The sequence below is a fragment of the Protopterus annectens genome, chromosome 17.part0, assembly GCF_019279795.1.
Source record: "Protopterus annectens isolate FY-2018-M chromosome 17.part0, PAN1.0, whole genome shotgun sequence".
Lineage (NCBI taxonomy): Eukaryota > Metazoa > Chordata > Ceratodontiformes > Protopteridae > Protopterus > Protopterus annectens.
In genome coordinates, this window is record NC_056751.1 from 757519001 (window position 1) to 757536640 (window position 17640).

The 17640-nt window shown below is 40.8% G+C and overlaps 1 protein-coding gene across 6 annotated transcripts in view; it reads left to right on the forward strand.

Moving 5' to 3' along the window:
• The window catches only part of PLEKHA4 (pleckstrin homology domain containing A4), a 2050101-nt gene that overhangs the window by 1373886 nt on the left and 658575 nt on the right, over positions 1–17640 (forward strand). For all 6 annotated transcript variants that reach the window (XM_044059475.1, XM_044059472.1, XM_044059474.1 and 3 more), the window contains one exon: positions 13546–13656. In XM_044059475.1, coding sequence (XP_043915410.1) covers positions 13546–13656 — 111 coding nt within the window. The remainder of the gene's footprint in view (positions 1–13545; positions 13657–17640) is intronic.

Here is a 17640-nt window from a genome sequence, read left to right on the forward strand (position 1 = left end):
TTCTGTATCCTCGGCTCCTACGAAGCGTCGAGACCCAATGCCTCAGTTGCCCCCAGAGGGTGCTCCCGGTTCCTCGGACGCTTCTCCAGAAGCCCCATCTGAAGAAGTACCAAGGAAAAGACTGTGCAAGAGGAGGCACATAGATTCCCCACAGGAATCTCTTACATCAGATACAGATTTAGATGAAGCAGAAGGGTCCCCACAGTCCCCCTCGGAGGATGTCTCCTTTGCGGACATCCTGGAGATCCTAAAACAGAGTTGAGATTGGCAGCCACTTAACCCTTCTGTGGATGAATCAGTATTGCTGAAGGCATTCGGGGCTCTACCTTCTACCTCCTGGGTGACCCCTCCCTTTGACGAACTTATGGACCTGATAGCTCATAGGGCTTGGGAGACACCTGACATGGTGGAACCAGTTCCCCGCAGGCCGAATAAGTTTATAACAGCCCCCCAGGACAAGAGTTTTCTTACCAAGGGTGTTCCAGTGGATACTATGGTGGTGGCGGCAGCCACTAAGAAGGACATGTCAGAGTCCTCTTCTGCTGTCCATCCTCCTAATAAGGATTCTAGGATGATGGACAGATATGGGAAGTGCGTTTTCAGTTCTGCGACTTTTTCCATGCGATCGCTGAACTACTTGATGCATTTTACACGTTTACAGAGGGATCGGTTACCGAGAAAGTGACAGCACAACTTAATACCCTTAACTCTATAGTCAACTCCTCCATGAGGCTCATTTCATATGCGGCCGAAGGTGCGAGTAGAGTGGCAGCTTCAGCGATTGCTCTTAGGAGACAATCCTGGCTGCGGCTGTGCTCCTTTGTGGAATCCTTCAAGTCTTCTTTTACTAACGTCCCGTTTGATGGTGCCTCTCTTTTTGGCCCCAAAGTAAAGGAGACCCTCACTAGGTGTGAGCAAGAAGGGAAGACCCTATCTGCTGTAGGAGTCCGTTTTTCCGCACCTTCCAGACCATACCCCAAAGGGCAAAGAGGCGGAAAGATGTGGTTCCGTAAGACACAGGCTTCCTTTCAGCCCACACAGAGTGATAATGCCCCTTCCAGAGGCAGAGGAGGAGGAAGGAATGGAAGACGCTGTCCATACGGCAGAGGGGGTCCGCAAAACCAGGGCGACAGAGATACTTTCTCTGGCAAGCCTTTCCAGCACTCCTGAGAGGAGGCCCGACTGTCCTGCTCTGGAGGCATTCGGGGGATGCTTAACTTTGTACCTGCTGGCCTGGCGAAATTTAACCTCAGATGCGTGGGTACAAACTATAATTACCAGAGGTTACGACATAAAATTAATAAACGTTACCCTTACCACCAAAAGATTCCCAGACATTCCACCCAATCTGCGGGATCAGGCAGCCTTAGAGATCCAGAAGCTGCTCAGGAAAAGAGCCATCCAAGCAGTCCCAGCAGACCAAATAGGATCCAGAACTTACTCAAGGTTTTTTTAGTTCCAAAGAAGACAAGGGACTGGAGACCAATTCTGGATCTCAGCAAACTAAACACCTTCGTTGTGAAGGAGAAGTTTCGGATGGTCACGCTACAGTCAATCCTCCCTTTTCTGCAGGAAGGAGACTGGATGTGCTCTATAGATCTCAAGGACGCGTACTACCATATAAAAATGACCAGACCGTCCAGAAGATTCCTGCGCTTCCGGCTAGGAGCCAGTCATTTTCAGTTTCGGGCTCTGCCGTTTGGTCTCACCTCAGCCCCCAGGGTGTTCATCAAGTGTATGGCAGTAGTAGTGTCTCACTTGAGACAACAAGGATTCCGGGTGTTTCCGTATCTAGACGACTGGCTCCTCTCCGCCACCACCGAGTATCATCTGCTCCAAGCAAAAGATTACACAATCAGTCTTTGTTCCCGTCTTGGCGTTACAATCAATTTTGAAAAATCTACCTTATCGCCATCACAGCGTATCTCATTTATAGGGGTAGAACTGGACACTACCTTGGTCACGGTCAGACTTCCACCAGAAAAGGTTTCAAAACTAAGGGAGCAAATTGCAGTACTCCTTCAAAAGACAAAAGCTACAGCAAAAAAGGTTTTGAGAGTCCTGGGATTAATGTCAGCTGCACTGGTTGCAGTCCCTCTAGGAAGAATGCACATGAGGATCCTACAATGGCTACTGTTCGCCCAGTGGTCCTATCAGCACCTGCCATTGTCACACGAGATTCTAATCACATCCTGCTGCAAGCAGGATCTACGATGGTGGATGCTGTCTCAAAACTTGACACAAGGTCGACCGTTTACCCTGCCAACCCCGATAGCGACAATAACCACGGACGCTTCCCTGATCGGGTGGGGGGGTTTGTTCCAGGGAAAGATGGTCCAAGGTCAATGGTCCAGAACAGAATGCAAACTGCACATCAATGTCCTAGAGCTAAGAGCGGTGTTTCTAGCATTGCAACACTTTCACGGCGTCTTACCTCAAGGAACAGTGGCAGTCCAGACAGACAACATGTCAGTGGTCTGGTACATCAACAAACAGGGAGGAACAAGATCTTATCCACTATGCAGAGAGGCCCTCAGGATCTGGCAATGGGCTGTCTCCACCAGACGCTTTCTGATAGCAATGCACATTCCCGGGACGTCCAACGTAATTGCAGACAGGTTGAGCAGAGCCATCCTGTTACCTCACGAGTGGTCTCTGAAATCTCAAGTGGCAGAAGCGGTATTCCGCAAGTGGGGCCAGCCTTGCTGTGACCTTTTTGCATCGCCGATGAATGCCAAATGCAGAAGCTACTTTGCCCTTCTCCCTCCACCAGGGAGTGTCCCTAGAGATTCACTGGTTCACGATTGGCCCCTGGGTCTCCTGTATGCTTTTCCATCCAATCTGTTAATCCCCAGGTTTCTACAGAAAGCCAAATGTCTGGAAAGGACCATAATTCTGATAGCTCCATTCTGGCCTCGACAGATCTGGTTCCCCTTTCTTCAGGCCCATCAAATCGAGGAGCCATGGATTCTGGACCCAGTTCCAGACCTTTTGACCCATGCGTCTGGAGCCCCTCATCAATCCCTGCAGGCCCTAAAATTGACAGCTTGGCTGCTCCTCTTCCCATCCTAGCCAGGTCAAACCTTTTGTCCCCTGCGGTTTAACGTATAATTGTTTCCTCTCTTAAACCATCCACTACCAAGACTTACCGGAGCAAGTGGACACGTTTTTCTTATTGGGCATTACAACAAGGATTAGATCCAACAGAAGCACCGGTGCACAAAATTTTGGAGTTTCTGTCTAAGATCTTTGAAGAAGGAGCATCATCGTCCACAGTTAGAGTCCAACTGGAGGCCATATTGAACTTTCATGTGGGTTGCAAAAATTCTTCCATCATGTCCCACAGACTTTGCAAGGCGTTTTTGAAAGGCACTTTTCACCTCCTCCCTTCCATTCGTAACCCAGTTGCTCCTTGGAATCTTAATTTAATTTTATCCCAGTTAATGTTACCCCCTTTTGAACCAGCCTCCATAGCCTCTCTTAAGTTCGTGTCATGGAAAACATTATTCTTGGTGGCTGTAACCTCTGCTCGTAGAATTTCGGAATTACACGTGCTATCTGTTCAACCTCCCTACTTGATTTTTCACTCGGATAGAGTGACATTACGCACCAATCCGTCTTTTCTCCCAAAAGTTTGTTCACTTTCAAATATTAACCAATCCATCGAACTTCCCACCTTTTTCAAAGATCACACTAACAAGTTGGAATATATGCTGCATAAGTTAGATGCCCACAGACAACTCAGGTTTTATTTGCAAAGGACAAAAGATGACAGAAAATCAGACCAGCTATTTATATCCTTTGCTGACCAAAGAAAAGGTATGGCGGTTACCAAAGTTACCTTGTCTAAATGGCTAACAGATTGTATTAAATTTATCTATTCACAGACGAAACAACAATTATCTTTTCAACCCAAGGCTCATTCTACCAGGGCTATGGCCACATCTCTAGCCCATGCAGCCCGTTTGCCATTGGATACTATTTGTGCAGCAGCAACCTAGGCGAAGCCTCATACCTTCATTCTCCATTATAAGTTGGACAAGAACTCCAAAGATATGGCCTCCTTTGGTTCCACAGTCCTCAGGAATGTTCTCCCATGAACCACCCAGGGTAATGGAGCTAGGGACGCTACCCATGCGTAAGAACAAACGGCAAGATTGAACAATTTCACATAAAGAAGTTATGTCTTACCATAACATTCCATGTGAATTGTTCATCTCACCTTTGTTCTTACTGCCCACTCTCCATCCCCCAGCCTATGTTTTTTTCGGAGAACGGGATGATTTGGATTCCAGTTCAGCTTGTCTTCAACAACTTCTGTTAGTGTCTGGCTGCTCCTGTTGTCAGGGTACTCTTTTCATTATCTAGCTGTTTCTCTTCTCATTATCTAGCTGTTTTTGGGGCATTGCTGCCCCCTTATCTTTAAATTTCTGCTAGTGCCTGGGGCGCATTGTTATCTTCTGGTGTTAGCAAACTAGATCTGAGGGTTAGCACTAGGGGATTGTGGGATAGGACTGTGCCTCGAGCTTTCTCAAGATGCAGAGCTGTAGAAGTGGCCGTCCGAACCCATGCGTAAGAACAAAGGCGAGATGAACAATTCACATGGAATGTTATGGTAAGACATAACTTCTTTTTCTACCATATCTGTGGCTTCTTCTATAGGCTTTTCTCCAGTTTTTCAATTTAGGATATTTGTGCTGCAGCTATCTGCTCAAAAGTCCATACCTTCATCTCACATTATAAATTGGATATTCAGTCCAGATCCAGGGCCTTTTTTTGTTCAGCTGTGCTCAGGATTATCTTTCCATGAGGACTCTGAGGACTCCCATGTATAAAAGAAGCTAGTGACTCTGTCCCATCTGTTGAGTAATGGATGGAAAAGACAATATCAGATACGAAATTTATGTACTTACCAGAATGTTAAAGTTGTGTTATCATATTCCATCCATTCCTCAACTACTTGCCCTCCATTCCTCTCCTTATTTTTCATAAATAATTTTTCTTTATCCTGTTCTCATTCTGAGATGGATCTAGCTGACGTTGCTTAGACTCCTGAAGGTTAAGCTTGTCTTTTTACTTATTGTTATTGTAGATAGTCTTTTTTTCCTTTTAAAATATATTACTATGTTTCCATTGTGTGCTCCTAAAAATTTTTCAAAAGTTTTTGGAAGGGCAAACTCGATCTAGGGTACCGTGTTCTGCTCATGGGGATTGTTGGTAGGGGTGGGCCTAAGAATGAGATATGAAGCTTTGAAGTGGCTGAAGCCAGTTGGATCCAAGATCCATCTACTAAGGAATGGACATAATATGATAACACAAATGTAAAGTTATGCTAAGTTCATAACTTTTGATGTGATGTCTTTTCCGGCCATTCCTCAAAAAATGGGTTTTGGATCTGTCTTCAGATCCATCTTCAGCCATTTTTCAATACTTAGGAGCCATAGCTCAGGCTCCTCCCTTTACCCATAATTTTCAGCAAAGCCCAAAATTACCTCAGGTCTTGTTTGCTGCTGTTTGCATTCTGACATGGTTTCATGGCTCAAGCTCAGAGATGTGTGAACCTTTTGTTAGCTATTATAGTACTATAGTACTTTTTCCTTTTATCTATTGTATCTTGTCCTCCTGTTTTATAAAAATAAGTTAGTTAATTACAATAGATATTGCCCTTTTTACTGCCACTCTGGGCTTTCTCTTATTTCTGCCTATTTTTTAGCACTAGTTTACCTGTACCTCTCATTACCACTGTTGTTATTATTCTATCTTTGCCCCTTGTTCTGTAGGGTATTCTGCATTTTCCATTGCTGGCTTCCTTTCTTCTTTTTCCCATTGTAGTTGTCTTGTAATACTTGGAGTTCATTACTGTGTGGTTGTTGTTTTTTCTTGACCAACATGTTTTAAGAAGTGTATTTCTTGTGACCATAAGACGCCAAATTCCAACTCTTACATTAAGTGCATGTATTGTTTGAGAGCTCGACACTTAGACAAGGATTGTGAAATCTGCACTGCCTTTGGGCACAGAGCAGAGGTTGGACATCAGAACAAATTATTCCATAAAGGTCTCATTCCTCCACCTGCCACTGGAGCATCTCCATCTGGAAAGAAGCCTTCAGACAAACACAAAGGGGACAAGGGAGATAAACAAAAAGACAAGGCTAAACAATCTAGAACGTGATTCCCTAACCACTGTCATTCTTTGGTTCTTACTTTGGCTCTGACAGCTAAGGTGTCTAAGGCATCGAATCGTCTGCTGCCTTGGATCAATCTTTTGCCTCTTTCAGGACTTCACCTTATAGGGAACCAAGATTTTCCCTGGAGCTGGTTGCTTCCAGGTTACATTCTTCCTTCTTACAGGATTCACCAGTCAAGAGAGCTTCTAGACCCCCTTCCTCATCTTCATTTATTTATTATTTTTTTATTTAGCATTTGTTTATTGGGAAAGTCCAACTTGGAACAAAGCCAATTTTCAGTGGAGGCCCAGGGAGAAATGCACCAGCCGCATGTCTTTGTAATGTGGAGGCAACTGGAACACCCCTAGGAAACTCACACAAAAGCAAGGAGGACAGGCAGACTCTGCACAGAAGGCAGTCCAGCCAAGAATCGAACTGGAGAACCTCTTGCTGTCAGATGACAATGCTACTGCTACATGACTGTGCCGTCATCCTTCAGGTCTACCAGAAGTTTGCTGATGTGGACAAAATTTCTCAGGACCCAAATTCATTTGGAAGTTCTCTCCAGACCCAGATTCAGTTAGGAGTGCTCCCTGCTCCCTCTCCCATCAGACCCATGAGATTTGTACCATCTCCCATGCCTTTTGCCATCCCTATTCAGATATGTCCCTCAGTTTTGGAGCCCTTAGACCCAAGACTCTTAGGATTGTCATCTTTGGATCCAAAGTTGTGGATTTCTTCAACTCTAGCATCTTCTCTGATTCAGCTGGCTCCAATCTTGTTGGAGCAGGATGGATCTCGGAGCCAAAGTTTTGGTGCCAAATCTAAGAGGAGTGGCTTAACCCTAAGAATTTCATATCTGTATCTTCCCCTTGGAGTTCCAGCACCAGACAGTTTGGCACCAACTTCAGTTTTAAGGCAGGGTCGGGAAGATATTCTTGACCGTCCAGGCTACGGAGCTTCAGTCTGACTGGGGAAGTTTTGAGTTCTGCTTCTGCATCTGCTTTCGAGACTGTAGGAAGAGCCTTCTTCAAGTCAGAAACAGGGACATCCTTGCCCACCCTTGCTCCACCTCCTCCACAACCATTGACTCAGAGTCCTGATCCTAATCATGCTGTCCCTTTGGGGAAGCCAGTGCAAACTACCTTCAAGACAGTCCTTGTTTACTGACTCTCATCTGACTTCCGAGTCTTGCCCTGAACATCCCTCTGTAGAAGCTTCTTGGAAGCATAAGTGTAATAGGAGGCAATTTGACTCCCCAGAGGAGTCATTAACAGAAGATACAGCTTTCAATGAAGGGGAGGAGTCCCCAGATCACTCCTTGAAATTATTATTTTTTTTTTTTTATTTTTATTTTTATTTATCATTTGTTGACCGGGAAAGAGACAGAGACAGAAATGTTATTGAGACAGACATGTGGCTGGTTGTCTAAAGCCCCTTCTCAGGAGAAATCAGTTTTCCTCAAAGCTTTTGGCACTGGCTCAACTACTTCCTAGATAAATTCCCCATTTGATGAGATGATTGACCTGATCTATTGCTGGGCATGGAAGGAACTGAATGTGGTGGAACCATTTCCAAGGAAATCTGATAAGTATTTAGTAGCCCTTAAAGACCATGCTCATTGGCCCAAAGGCCTGGGGTAGATATTGTGTAGTAAAAGCAGCCACAAAGGGAAGCTTTCTGAGGAAAGCTCGTCTGTTCACCCTCCTAACAGAGACTCTATGGCTCTGGACAGATATGGGAAGAGTATTTATGCTCTAGCAATGTCTGCCTTGAGATTGCTAAACTACTTGGTACACATGATGAGGTTTCAGAGGGACTTAACCAATGAATTTTGTAAGTCCCTCTCTGGGTCCATGTCTGTGGAGGACAGAAAAACTGTGGCTTCACAACTGGCCATCCTGCAGTCCCTTTTTAATACCTGTGTACATTGGATTTTAAATGCAATGGAGAGTGTTTCTAGAGCTGCAGACACAGGCATTACAGAACAGAGGCATGCCTGGATGCACTAGTGTGATTTTACAGAACCCTTTAAGATGTCCTTCATCAATGATCCTTTTGATGGATCGACTTGTTTTGGCCAAAAGATCAAGGATACTCTGTTATTAAGTGAAAAGTATGGGAAAACTCTTTCTGCTGTAGGAATACTATTTTCAACCCCTCAGAAGACATTTTCCAGGAATTAGAAAGGGGTTAGGAAAATGTGTTTTTGTAAGTCTCAAGGCTTTTCCCAAGGCTCTTATGGAGATAGATCCCCCAAGGCAGACTGGGATACTCTAATGGCAGACATCATCCTCATGGCAGAGAAGGTCTATAGAACCAAAGCTTTAGAGGTCCCTTCATTGAAAAGCCTTAGCACTCCTGAAGGGTTGCCTGACTGTTGCACTCTGTCTGGAGGACGTCCATCATCGAAGATGTCTGGGTGTAGTCAGTCATCCCCAGAGGCTATCATATCCCTTTTCTTTGCCCACCACCAACAACAAAAGCTTCCCCAACATTCCATCCCCACTAAAGAAGAGCAGCAGCATTGGAACTAGTAAAGCTGCCATCAAAAAGAGTCATCCAAAAAGGTCCCATCAGACCAACAAGCCTTCCGAACATACTTGAGATTCTTTTTAGGGCCACAAAAGATTGGGGACCTCAGGCCAATCCTGGACATAAGCTGTCTAGCTCTATTTGTCAAACACTCAAAGTTCCGAATGGTCATGGTACAGTCCATTCTCCCATTACTACAGAAGGTTGATTGGATGTGTTCAATAGACCTGCAAGATGTTTACTATTACATCAGAATAGGCAAACAGTCCTGAAGGTTTCTACATTTCTGGCTGGGAGATGGTCTTTTCCAGTTCACAGCCCTACCCTTTGATTTTATCACCACCTCTTGGGTGTTGACTTAATGCATGGCAGTAGTTGTAGCTCATCTCAGACTGCAGTGGTTCCAAGTGTTCACCTGTCTGGATGACTGACTCCTCGCTGCTCCTACCGACTATCTTCTAGCTCATGCCAGGGATTGTCCTCTTCAGCTTGGCTCCAAACTACATATTACAGGGATTGTCCTCTTCAGCTTGGCTCCAAACTACATATTACAGGGATTGTCCTCTTCAGCTTGGCTCCAAACTATATATTACAGGGATTGTCCTTTTCAGCTTGGCTCCAAACTACATATTACAGGGATTGTCCTCTTCAGCTTGGCTCCAAACTACATATTACAGGGATTGTCCTCTTCAGCTTGGCTCTAAACTACATATTACAGAGATTGTCCTCTTCAGCTTTGCTCCAAGCTACATATTACAGGGATTGTCCTCTTCAGCTTGGCTCTAAACTACATATTACAGGGATTGTCCTCTTCAGCTTGGCTCTAAACTACATATTACAAGAATTGTCCTCGTCAGCTTGGCTCCAAACTACATATTACAGGGATTGTCCTATTCAGCTTAGTTCCAAACTACATATTACAGGGATTGTCCTCTTCAGCTTGGCTCCAAACTACATATTACAGGGATTGTCCTCTTCAGCTTGGCTCCAAACTACATATTATAGGGATTGTCCTCTTCAGCTTGGCTCTAAACTACATATTACAAGGATTGTCCTCTTCAGCTTGGCTCTAAACTACATATTACAGGGAATGTCCTCCTCAGCTTGGCTCTACACTACATATTACAGGGATTGTCCTCTTCAGCTTGGCTCCAAACTACATATTACAGGGATTGTCCTCTTCAGCTTGGCTCCAAACTACATATTACAGGGATTGTCCTCTTCAGCTTGGCTCTAAACTATATATTACACTGAATTACAACAAGTTGCAACTCTCCCCTACACAAGTTCTGCAGTTCATAGTTGTACATTTGGACACTACTTCCCAAATAACAAGGCTACCAAAAGCCAGGTTGTCCACACTGTGGAATCAAGCCAAGCCTTATAACTGCTTTCCTTTCAAACCCATCTGGCAAGATTGGTTCTACAGCTTCTAGGGCCAATGACAGCATACATCACTTCTTGACTTTACCAAAAACCCAAAGGCACATTCAACAGGATCAGTTATCACTTCTTTTGTCTTTTTGTCTAGAACACTAATTGATGATATTTGTGTTGCTGCTACCTGGTCCATTGTTAATACATTTATTGCTCACAACAAAGTGGATATTTTTTCCAGGGATGGGGGGCTTTCAGTTCTAACATCCAGAATATCCTTCCCTGAAGACCATCCTGGGATTCAAGTAGCTGGGGAATCTGTCCCATTGATTGAAGAATGGACAGAAAAGACAACATCAGATACAAGTTATATACTCGCCATAACTATGCATCTTTATTGTCTCTTTCCATCCTTCCTCAATCTCCCTCCCTCCATCTCCCCTTCCATTTCATAAAAGACCTTCATTTAGATTTCTGGTATGTCCTTTAGGGCAAGTAGAATTTTATTCTCCCCTTTACAGTAGGCTGTCTGATTCCCTTTATTCTATGTTTCATTGTATATATATATATATATATATATATATATATATACATATATATATATATATATATATATATATATATAATACATTAGTTTGATCGAGCTAACATTGCTCGATCGGGTATAACACAGAGTGTTATTACCGAATTTCTCATTGCCGAACAGTCGGAATATCATACCAAACACCAACTGTGATATTTCCCAAAGCTCTACCACCTAAACAAACGCTGCCATGGGTCAAAAAGGGGAGGTGTTTTGCAATTCGCAACAACTACATTCGCATTTGTGAGATTTTGCCACACTGCTTTCGACCGTATTACAATCAAATGTATACCTATACATATATATATATATATATATATATATATATATATATATATATATATATACACACACACACACACACATATATCTGTATATATATATATATATATATATATATATATATATATATATATATATATATATATATATATGGATCTGCTTTTTAATGTTGAATGTTCATAATGTCAAACATCATAATACCAAGACAATAATGTCTAAGCTTCATTACATTGAAATGTCATAATCCCGGATATAATTTATTTTATTTATTATTTATTTATTTTTACATTTGTTAACTGGGTTAGTTTGACTGGGCCTAGAGTGCCCTTTTTCAGCAGAAACCCAAGGAGAAAAGCTCCAGGAAAGTAATTAAAAAATAAGAAAAAAGCTAACAATTCAAGTTGTAAGATACTTAACAGTGCAAAAAACAGACATAAATATACAATATACAATATCAATATATACAAGGCAAAAGTACAGTATTTTGGGAATGCAGTAGCAATAAGTCTGAATAATTTGGTTAGCATTAAGTTATTTACAAGGAATGTAGCAATGCCTAAAAAAAACAAAATTCAGAGTAACATGATAACATAGTACAACAAAAGATGCATTTAATAGCATAGGTACTAACTGCAGAGAGACAGTTTAGGTAGATACCAGGCAGACATGTTAATTGAGAGAAGAAAAATTCATTAGGTCATTTCCTAACAAGTACAGATCCATGCATGTTAGAAATGAATTTATAGTTCCTTTTTGAATTTGCCACTTTTGATAATGGACAATGGACGTTTGTTGTAGGAGTGTGCAATTGAATGGCTGTAAAGTATATTTTCATATTTTCGTTTGGATAATGATAACGCCGAAATCTCAAAATATCATATTTTGTTAAGCTGTCATTGCATCTTACCATGTACACCTTGTGTATACATCAACAAAACTGACTACTTTAGTGCAATTTCAAATAAAGTCAATTTTATTGTGAATATGTTCAGTTTTAGCTATAATAAATGTACCTTTTCCTCAAGGTAGTGCAATCTCGCAGTTGGTATATTTAATTAGCGAGGGGGGGAGTGCAGGAGGGCTTTCCCCCCTGCTAAAGCAAAGGAAAAAAACCACTTGTATAATGTCCAGCAGGTCTGTGTTTTAACTTGTTATATAGACACTATTTTTAACTTCCATAGGGTCTGCTTTGTAGGTGCAGATTGTATCCGTTCTTAAATGTTATGTAGAGGTAAAGTGATAGGCCTTCATTTATATTTATGCACCTATTTGTATGTACAGCGGTAATAGTTTTTTAATTTAGTTTTCCTTTTTAATGGTACACTTAAAGTTATATGAGGAAGAATTGCTTACTTTTTTAAGAATTTCCTGTAGCATTCATCTCTCCTGTTGTTACTAGAGGTTACTATGTAACGGTAACCATTTTTTTTTTGTATAATGTGCATCGTCTTAAAGGCATAGACTCTTATAGCTTTACAGGTGTTTTGGTATTTAAACATTTAGGATTAGGATTATAACGTTTCATTGTATTAAAGTTTTGGCATTATGGTCTCGGTATTGTGTTCGGCATTGTGTGTGTGTGTGTGTGTGTGTGTGTGTGTGTGTGTGTGTGTGTGTGTGTGTGTGTGTGTGTGTGTATACATACATGCATATATATATATATATATATATATATATATATATATATATATATGGTTCCACTTTAAATAATCGAATGTTCTGATCATCGAGACCAGAACATCGATGTTCAGAACATCGAAGGTTTAAAGTGGAAGTGCCAGGTAAGTGAGATTGTGGAATGTTGGGTGTGTTTGCAGGGCAGCAAGGTATAGAGGTAAATGGGAGATTTCCCTTACCCCACTGTAGTGCGATCTCTGAGTTGGAATATTAAAGTAGGGGGGTGTGGGGGGCACAGCTGCCCACATGGGGGGTGCAGGGGGCGAAGTCCCCCTGCATAACATAATTTTTGTGATTTTTTTTGTTGTTTTTATGGTTCATTTTAAACCTTCGATGTTCTGAACATCAGTGTTCTGCTCTCGATGATCAAAACGTCGATGTTCTGAACATTCAATGATTCAAAGTGAATCTCTCTCTCTCTCTCTCTCTATATATATATATATATATATATATATATATATATATATGTATATGCAGATATATGTATACTAGACAGACATGATCTGAGGTAATGTTGGGTTTGAACAGGATTATGGGTAAGGAGAGGAGTTGAGCTACAGATCTTAAGTCTGAAAAATGACTGAATTTGAATCTGAGGATGGATCAGAAATACATTGGTTGAGAAAGGACCGAAAGAGGCAACAGAGCTGCAATGTTATGGTGAGCACATAACTTTTGTTTTTGTGCACACAAATCTAAATGTGTGTGTTTGCATGTCTGTTTGTAGTAATATATATGTACCTGCATAGAGACATGAGAGACATACGATATGCATGTTCGTGTACATTTGCATCCATTGCTGCTTGCACACTTTCATATTTGCTCACCTGTTTATGTGAATGCAGACATATGTGTATATAAATATAATTATTTCTGCTGTGCCCTGGGCTGGCCATGATTTCTACTATTTACACTGTTTTGCAGCTCTCGACTCACAGCTCTTCTGCTGCTTATGCCCAGCTACCTCCCCTCCCTCCAGTAGCATCACGTTCCAGCACTCCAGGGCAATCTGTGAAGCGACTATCTCTTTCTGTGGTAAGCTTTAAAGTTTGCATTGAGCATTATCTGTTTCTGTGACAGTAAAGATGAACTCCTAACATTTAGACCAGCTTAAAAAAATTTGTTAGCTGTACCTTATTGTGCATTTCTGAATTAATGATTCATTGTAATAGGCTAAGGTTTTCTTTTTCAGCAAAAGTAAACAGAAACTTCTTGTCACCTGTGTCTGAACTAATTAAAAACCTAGCAAGCTTTATTTTAACCAGTGTTTCAACAAGCAAGCTAGTATTAAAATCACACAACAGAAAACTTGTATGTACAAAATATTTCTAATACCTGAACCATTCTGTGTTGCAAACCTGACAGGAAAATAATCTGGTTATAGCAAGGATCACCCACTAGAATCTGATTATAGCAAGGATCACCCAGTAGAATCTGGTTATAGCAAGGATCACCCACTAGAATCTAGTTATAGCAAGGATCACCCACTAGAATCTGGTTATAGCAAGGATCACCCACTAGAATCTGGTTATAGTAGGGATCACCCACTAGAATCTAGTTATAGCAAGGATCACCCACTAGAATCTGGTTATAGCAAGGGTCACCCACTAGAATCTGGTTATAGCAAGGATCACCCACTAGAATCTGGTTATAGCAAGGATCACCTACTAGAATCTGGCTATAGCAAGAATCACCCACTAGAATCTGGTTATAGCAAGGATCACCCACTAGAATCTGATTATAGCAAGGATCACCCAGTAGAATCTGGTTATAGCAAGGATCACCCACTAGAATCTAGTTATAGCAAGGATCACCCACTAGAATCTGGTTATAGCAAGGATCACCCACTAGAATCTGGTTATAGCAAGGATCACCCACTAGAATCTGGTTATAGCAAGGATCACCCACTAGAATCTAGTTATAGCAAGGATCACCCACTAGAATCTAGTTATAGCAAACCTGTTACAGTGAGCTAGATAGATAGCTAGATAAATAGGTAGATAGATAGACAGATAAGATAGATAGAAATGTTGCTGTAATACATGAAATTGTTTGATTATGCTGCCATATGTCACTTTGTTATAGTGAGTGTTCTTACATACACACTGTTGTAACTAAGAGAACTTCATCCTCCCATACAACAGTTACCATATAACTGCATCAGAAATGTACTAACAATTTTAAAAGCTGTTACTTTCTTAACTCTGCTAAATGAACAAAAGTCAGAGTGATGTGAACCTCTAGTCAAGAAACAGCTTTTAAAACTGTGAGACACTTCACACTGATTCACTTTTTTAACTGACAGTATATTAGATATTGGGGATAGTTAAAAAGTCCCCATATATCACAAATAAGTATGACTGGCTGTTTAATCATAACTTGTATGGTATAAATCTCAAAACATTGTCAAGAAATTCATCTCTAGAGCAATTTTTTGAAACTCTTTTATCACACAGATGACAGTTTGCTTGTGATTATAGACCCACTGTGATAAAGAAGGTCATTGTTATCAAAATGTGATGACCAGGTGGCAGGCATAGGTTTTAAATACCAGCAGTATCAACCATATGTGTGAGGGACGGTGGCCCACACTGCCACCAGATATAAAGAAAAGGTTCTAGCTGCCTTCAGCAGGTTGGACTTTGAAGTTGCACTTCTGGTACCCAGCAGGTTAAAATAAAAGAGAGTGCTGACAAGTCTAACTTAGTAATCAAGTCACAAAATACAACCTGGCCTTAATAGCATAAATGGAATATTAATTGATGTCCTGGGTAAGCGGTATCAATACCCACCCCCAGATTAGTCTGCACATGGGCCACTTTTACAGCTAAGTATTTGACCTAGCACCCTGACCCTTTTCTCATCACTGTCAGTGTGAACCACAGTCTGTTCTTTTGCCCCTTGCGTATGATAACTGCCTTTCATACAAGTTATTTTGACAGATAAATCTCAGGGAAAGTTGTCAGAATTCTCCAGCTCTTCACAGCTTTCCTCCTGGCATAGTAGTACTAATACAACCCTGGAATGGTCAGGGACATCCAGTTACCTGCTGGTCTTAAATAATCCAAATATGAAATAATACACGTTCTTATTTTCACTGGTAGTAGGCTCAGGTGATCTAACTAAGTGGAGACAGGGAGCCACAGTCTGCTGATCTGCAATGGTAAATGATAATCCTCCTCAAATAATAAAGAGTGATATAATAAAAAGAACACCCCAAAGACATTAAACTGAATAAATAAGTTTTGCATAAAGCAAAGAGGAATGAAAATGTGCATATTGTAAAATAAAATAGCATGCAGTTAATCACACAATAATATTAAAAAAAATCTATAAGTTAGCTACATTCATGTAACTGTCAAGAGTACTGAATTGTTTACTGTTAGAAGTTCGTAAAAGATAATAAGCAGTAACTACAGATGGGAAAATTACAGAGAAGTGGTCACTTCAATATCTTCCAAGCAATGACAAACAGAACAAGGGCCACTATCAAATATTTATACACATTCCAGATCCATTGTTGTGTTCCCTGTAAAGAATTGCATCACATCCTTTAGAAGAAAGCATTACATCAATGTTTTCCTTAGATGATTTGATTTCCCACAGCAAAAGTAACTAAACCAGTATTGCCCCTTCTAAAGGACAAGGACTTAATGATACCAGCCCAGAAACAACAGAGAGTTCCAATACCTCTCTTAACTATCTACGTTTTAAGATCTGATTTCTTTACATAGCTGTAGTCAGCTATTTCTTTGAAGTGGAGTGTGTTTGCACTTTTTATGTGCTAGTAAAGGAGATGCAAGAAATTTTGTCTTCAAACAGATTCATGCATTTACATTTATTTCATCCTGTTTACATTTATGGGAGTAAACATCACATTTTCTTAGGCAATAGGGAGTACACATTTTGCAGACCAAATGTGATACTAATAGGAAGCAAGAAAAAGTGAAAAAACATAATGCATTTAAATTAGTTTTCCATAGCCTGGCATCAACCCTGGCACCATACTCCTTTAATGTTTTATCTGGTCTGAAACTAAATGATCATTACTTTTTATCTAGTGCGTACCAAAATGTTATGGCAGATGGTGAACATATTTATTTGATAAGATGGATAGAAGTAGATTATATCTATTTATTAGATCTCTGGAATATTCAGGACGGTAACCCTAAACAGATAGCAGGACCTCAATCAAAACATGTACTGAGGAAATTTTCATTGCGTCAGTATTTTCAAATTAAATTTGTAATACCCAGTGTAGCTGCTTCTCTCAAGATTAATAAATGGTTCTTTAAGTTTGTAGATGGCTCTGTTCATAATGAATCAAGAAACAGTATGGTTACCCTTGTGTTAAGAGTATTGCATTGTGATGTAATGGAGTCTTCTTCATCAGAGTGAAATGACATCAAAGAGAAGTGGAGCATCCATGACTCAATCTCGGTATGTTTTTCAGGAGCAGTCATAAATTCAGCTTAGTACTTATGAATGTTGATCCTACCTGACAAACAGAGATTCAGGCGTGAGATAGATATAAGGAAGCTCTAATAAATTGGCAAATGATTTTTTTAGATGATAAAAGACAGTTACTAGATACAAAACTAGCTAAGTTACATGCAAAGTTACTGAAGGCACAAGAAGGATTAATTCCTAAAAAAGGAAGGGGCTGTATTCAAAGTACTAGTACTACAGGATAATCTAGGTAAAATTCTAGGTTACAGTGCAGATTGAGCTAAGAGAATGCTTAAAATATTAGATCCTAAAGTGATAACTGATCTTGAAATGCTATCAGCAGTTACTGAATCCCCAAAAGACTTAGCCATCTTGCAGAAAGGTTTGTCTCAAATAAATAACTGGTGACAAAATCATGGACTGAAATTAATTGCCAAAAATACATTATTGTATCATTTGGGAAATCATCTACTCCCAGGGAATTACCATATTGACATTATGTCCCTCAGAGTTGAGCCAGTTGGTTGGGATTTGGGGACTTACAGTATGTGGAAAGTGATCTAATTTTTG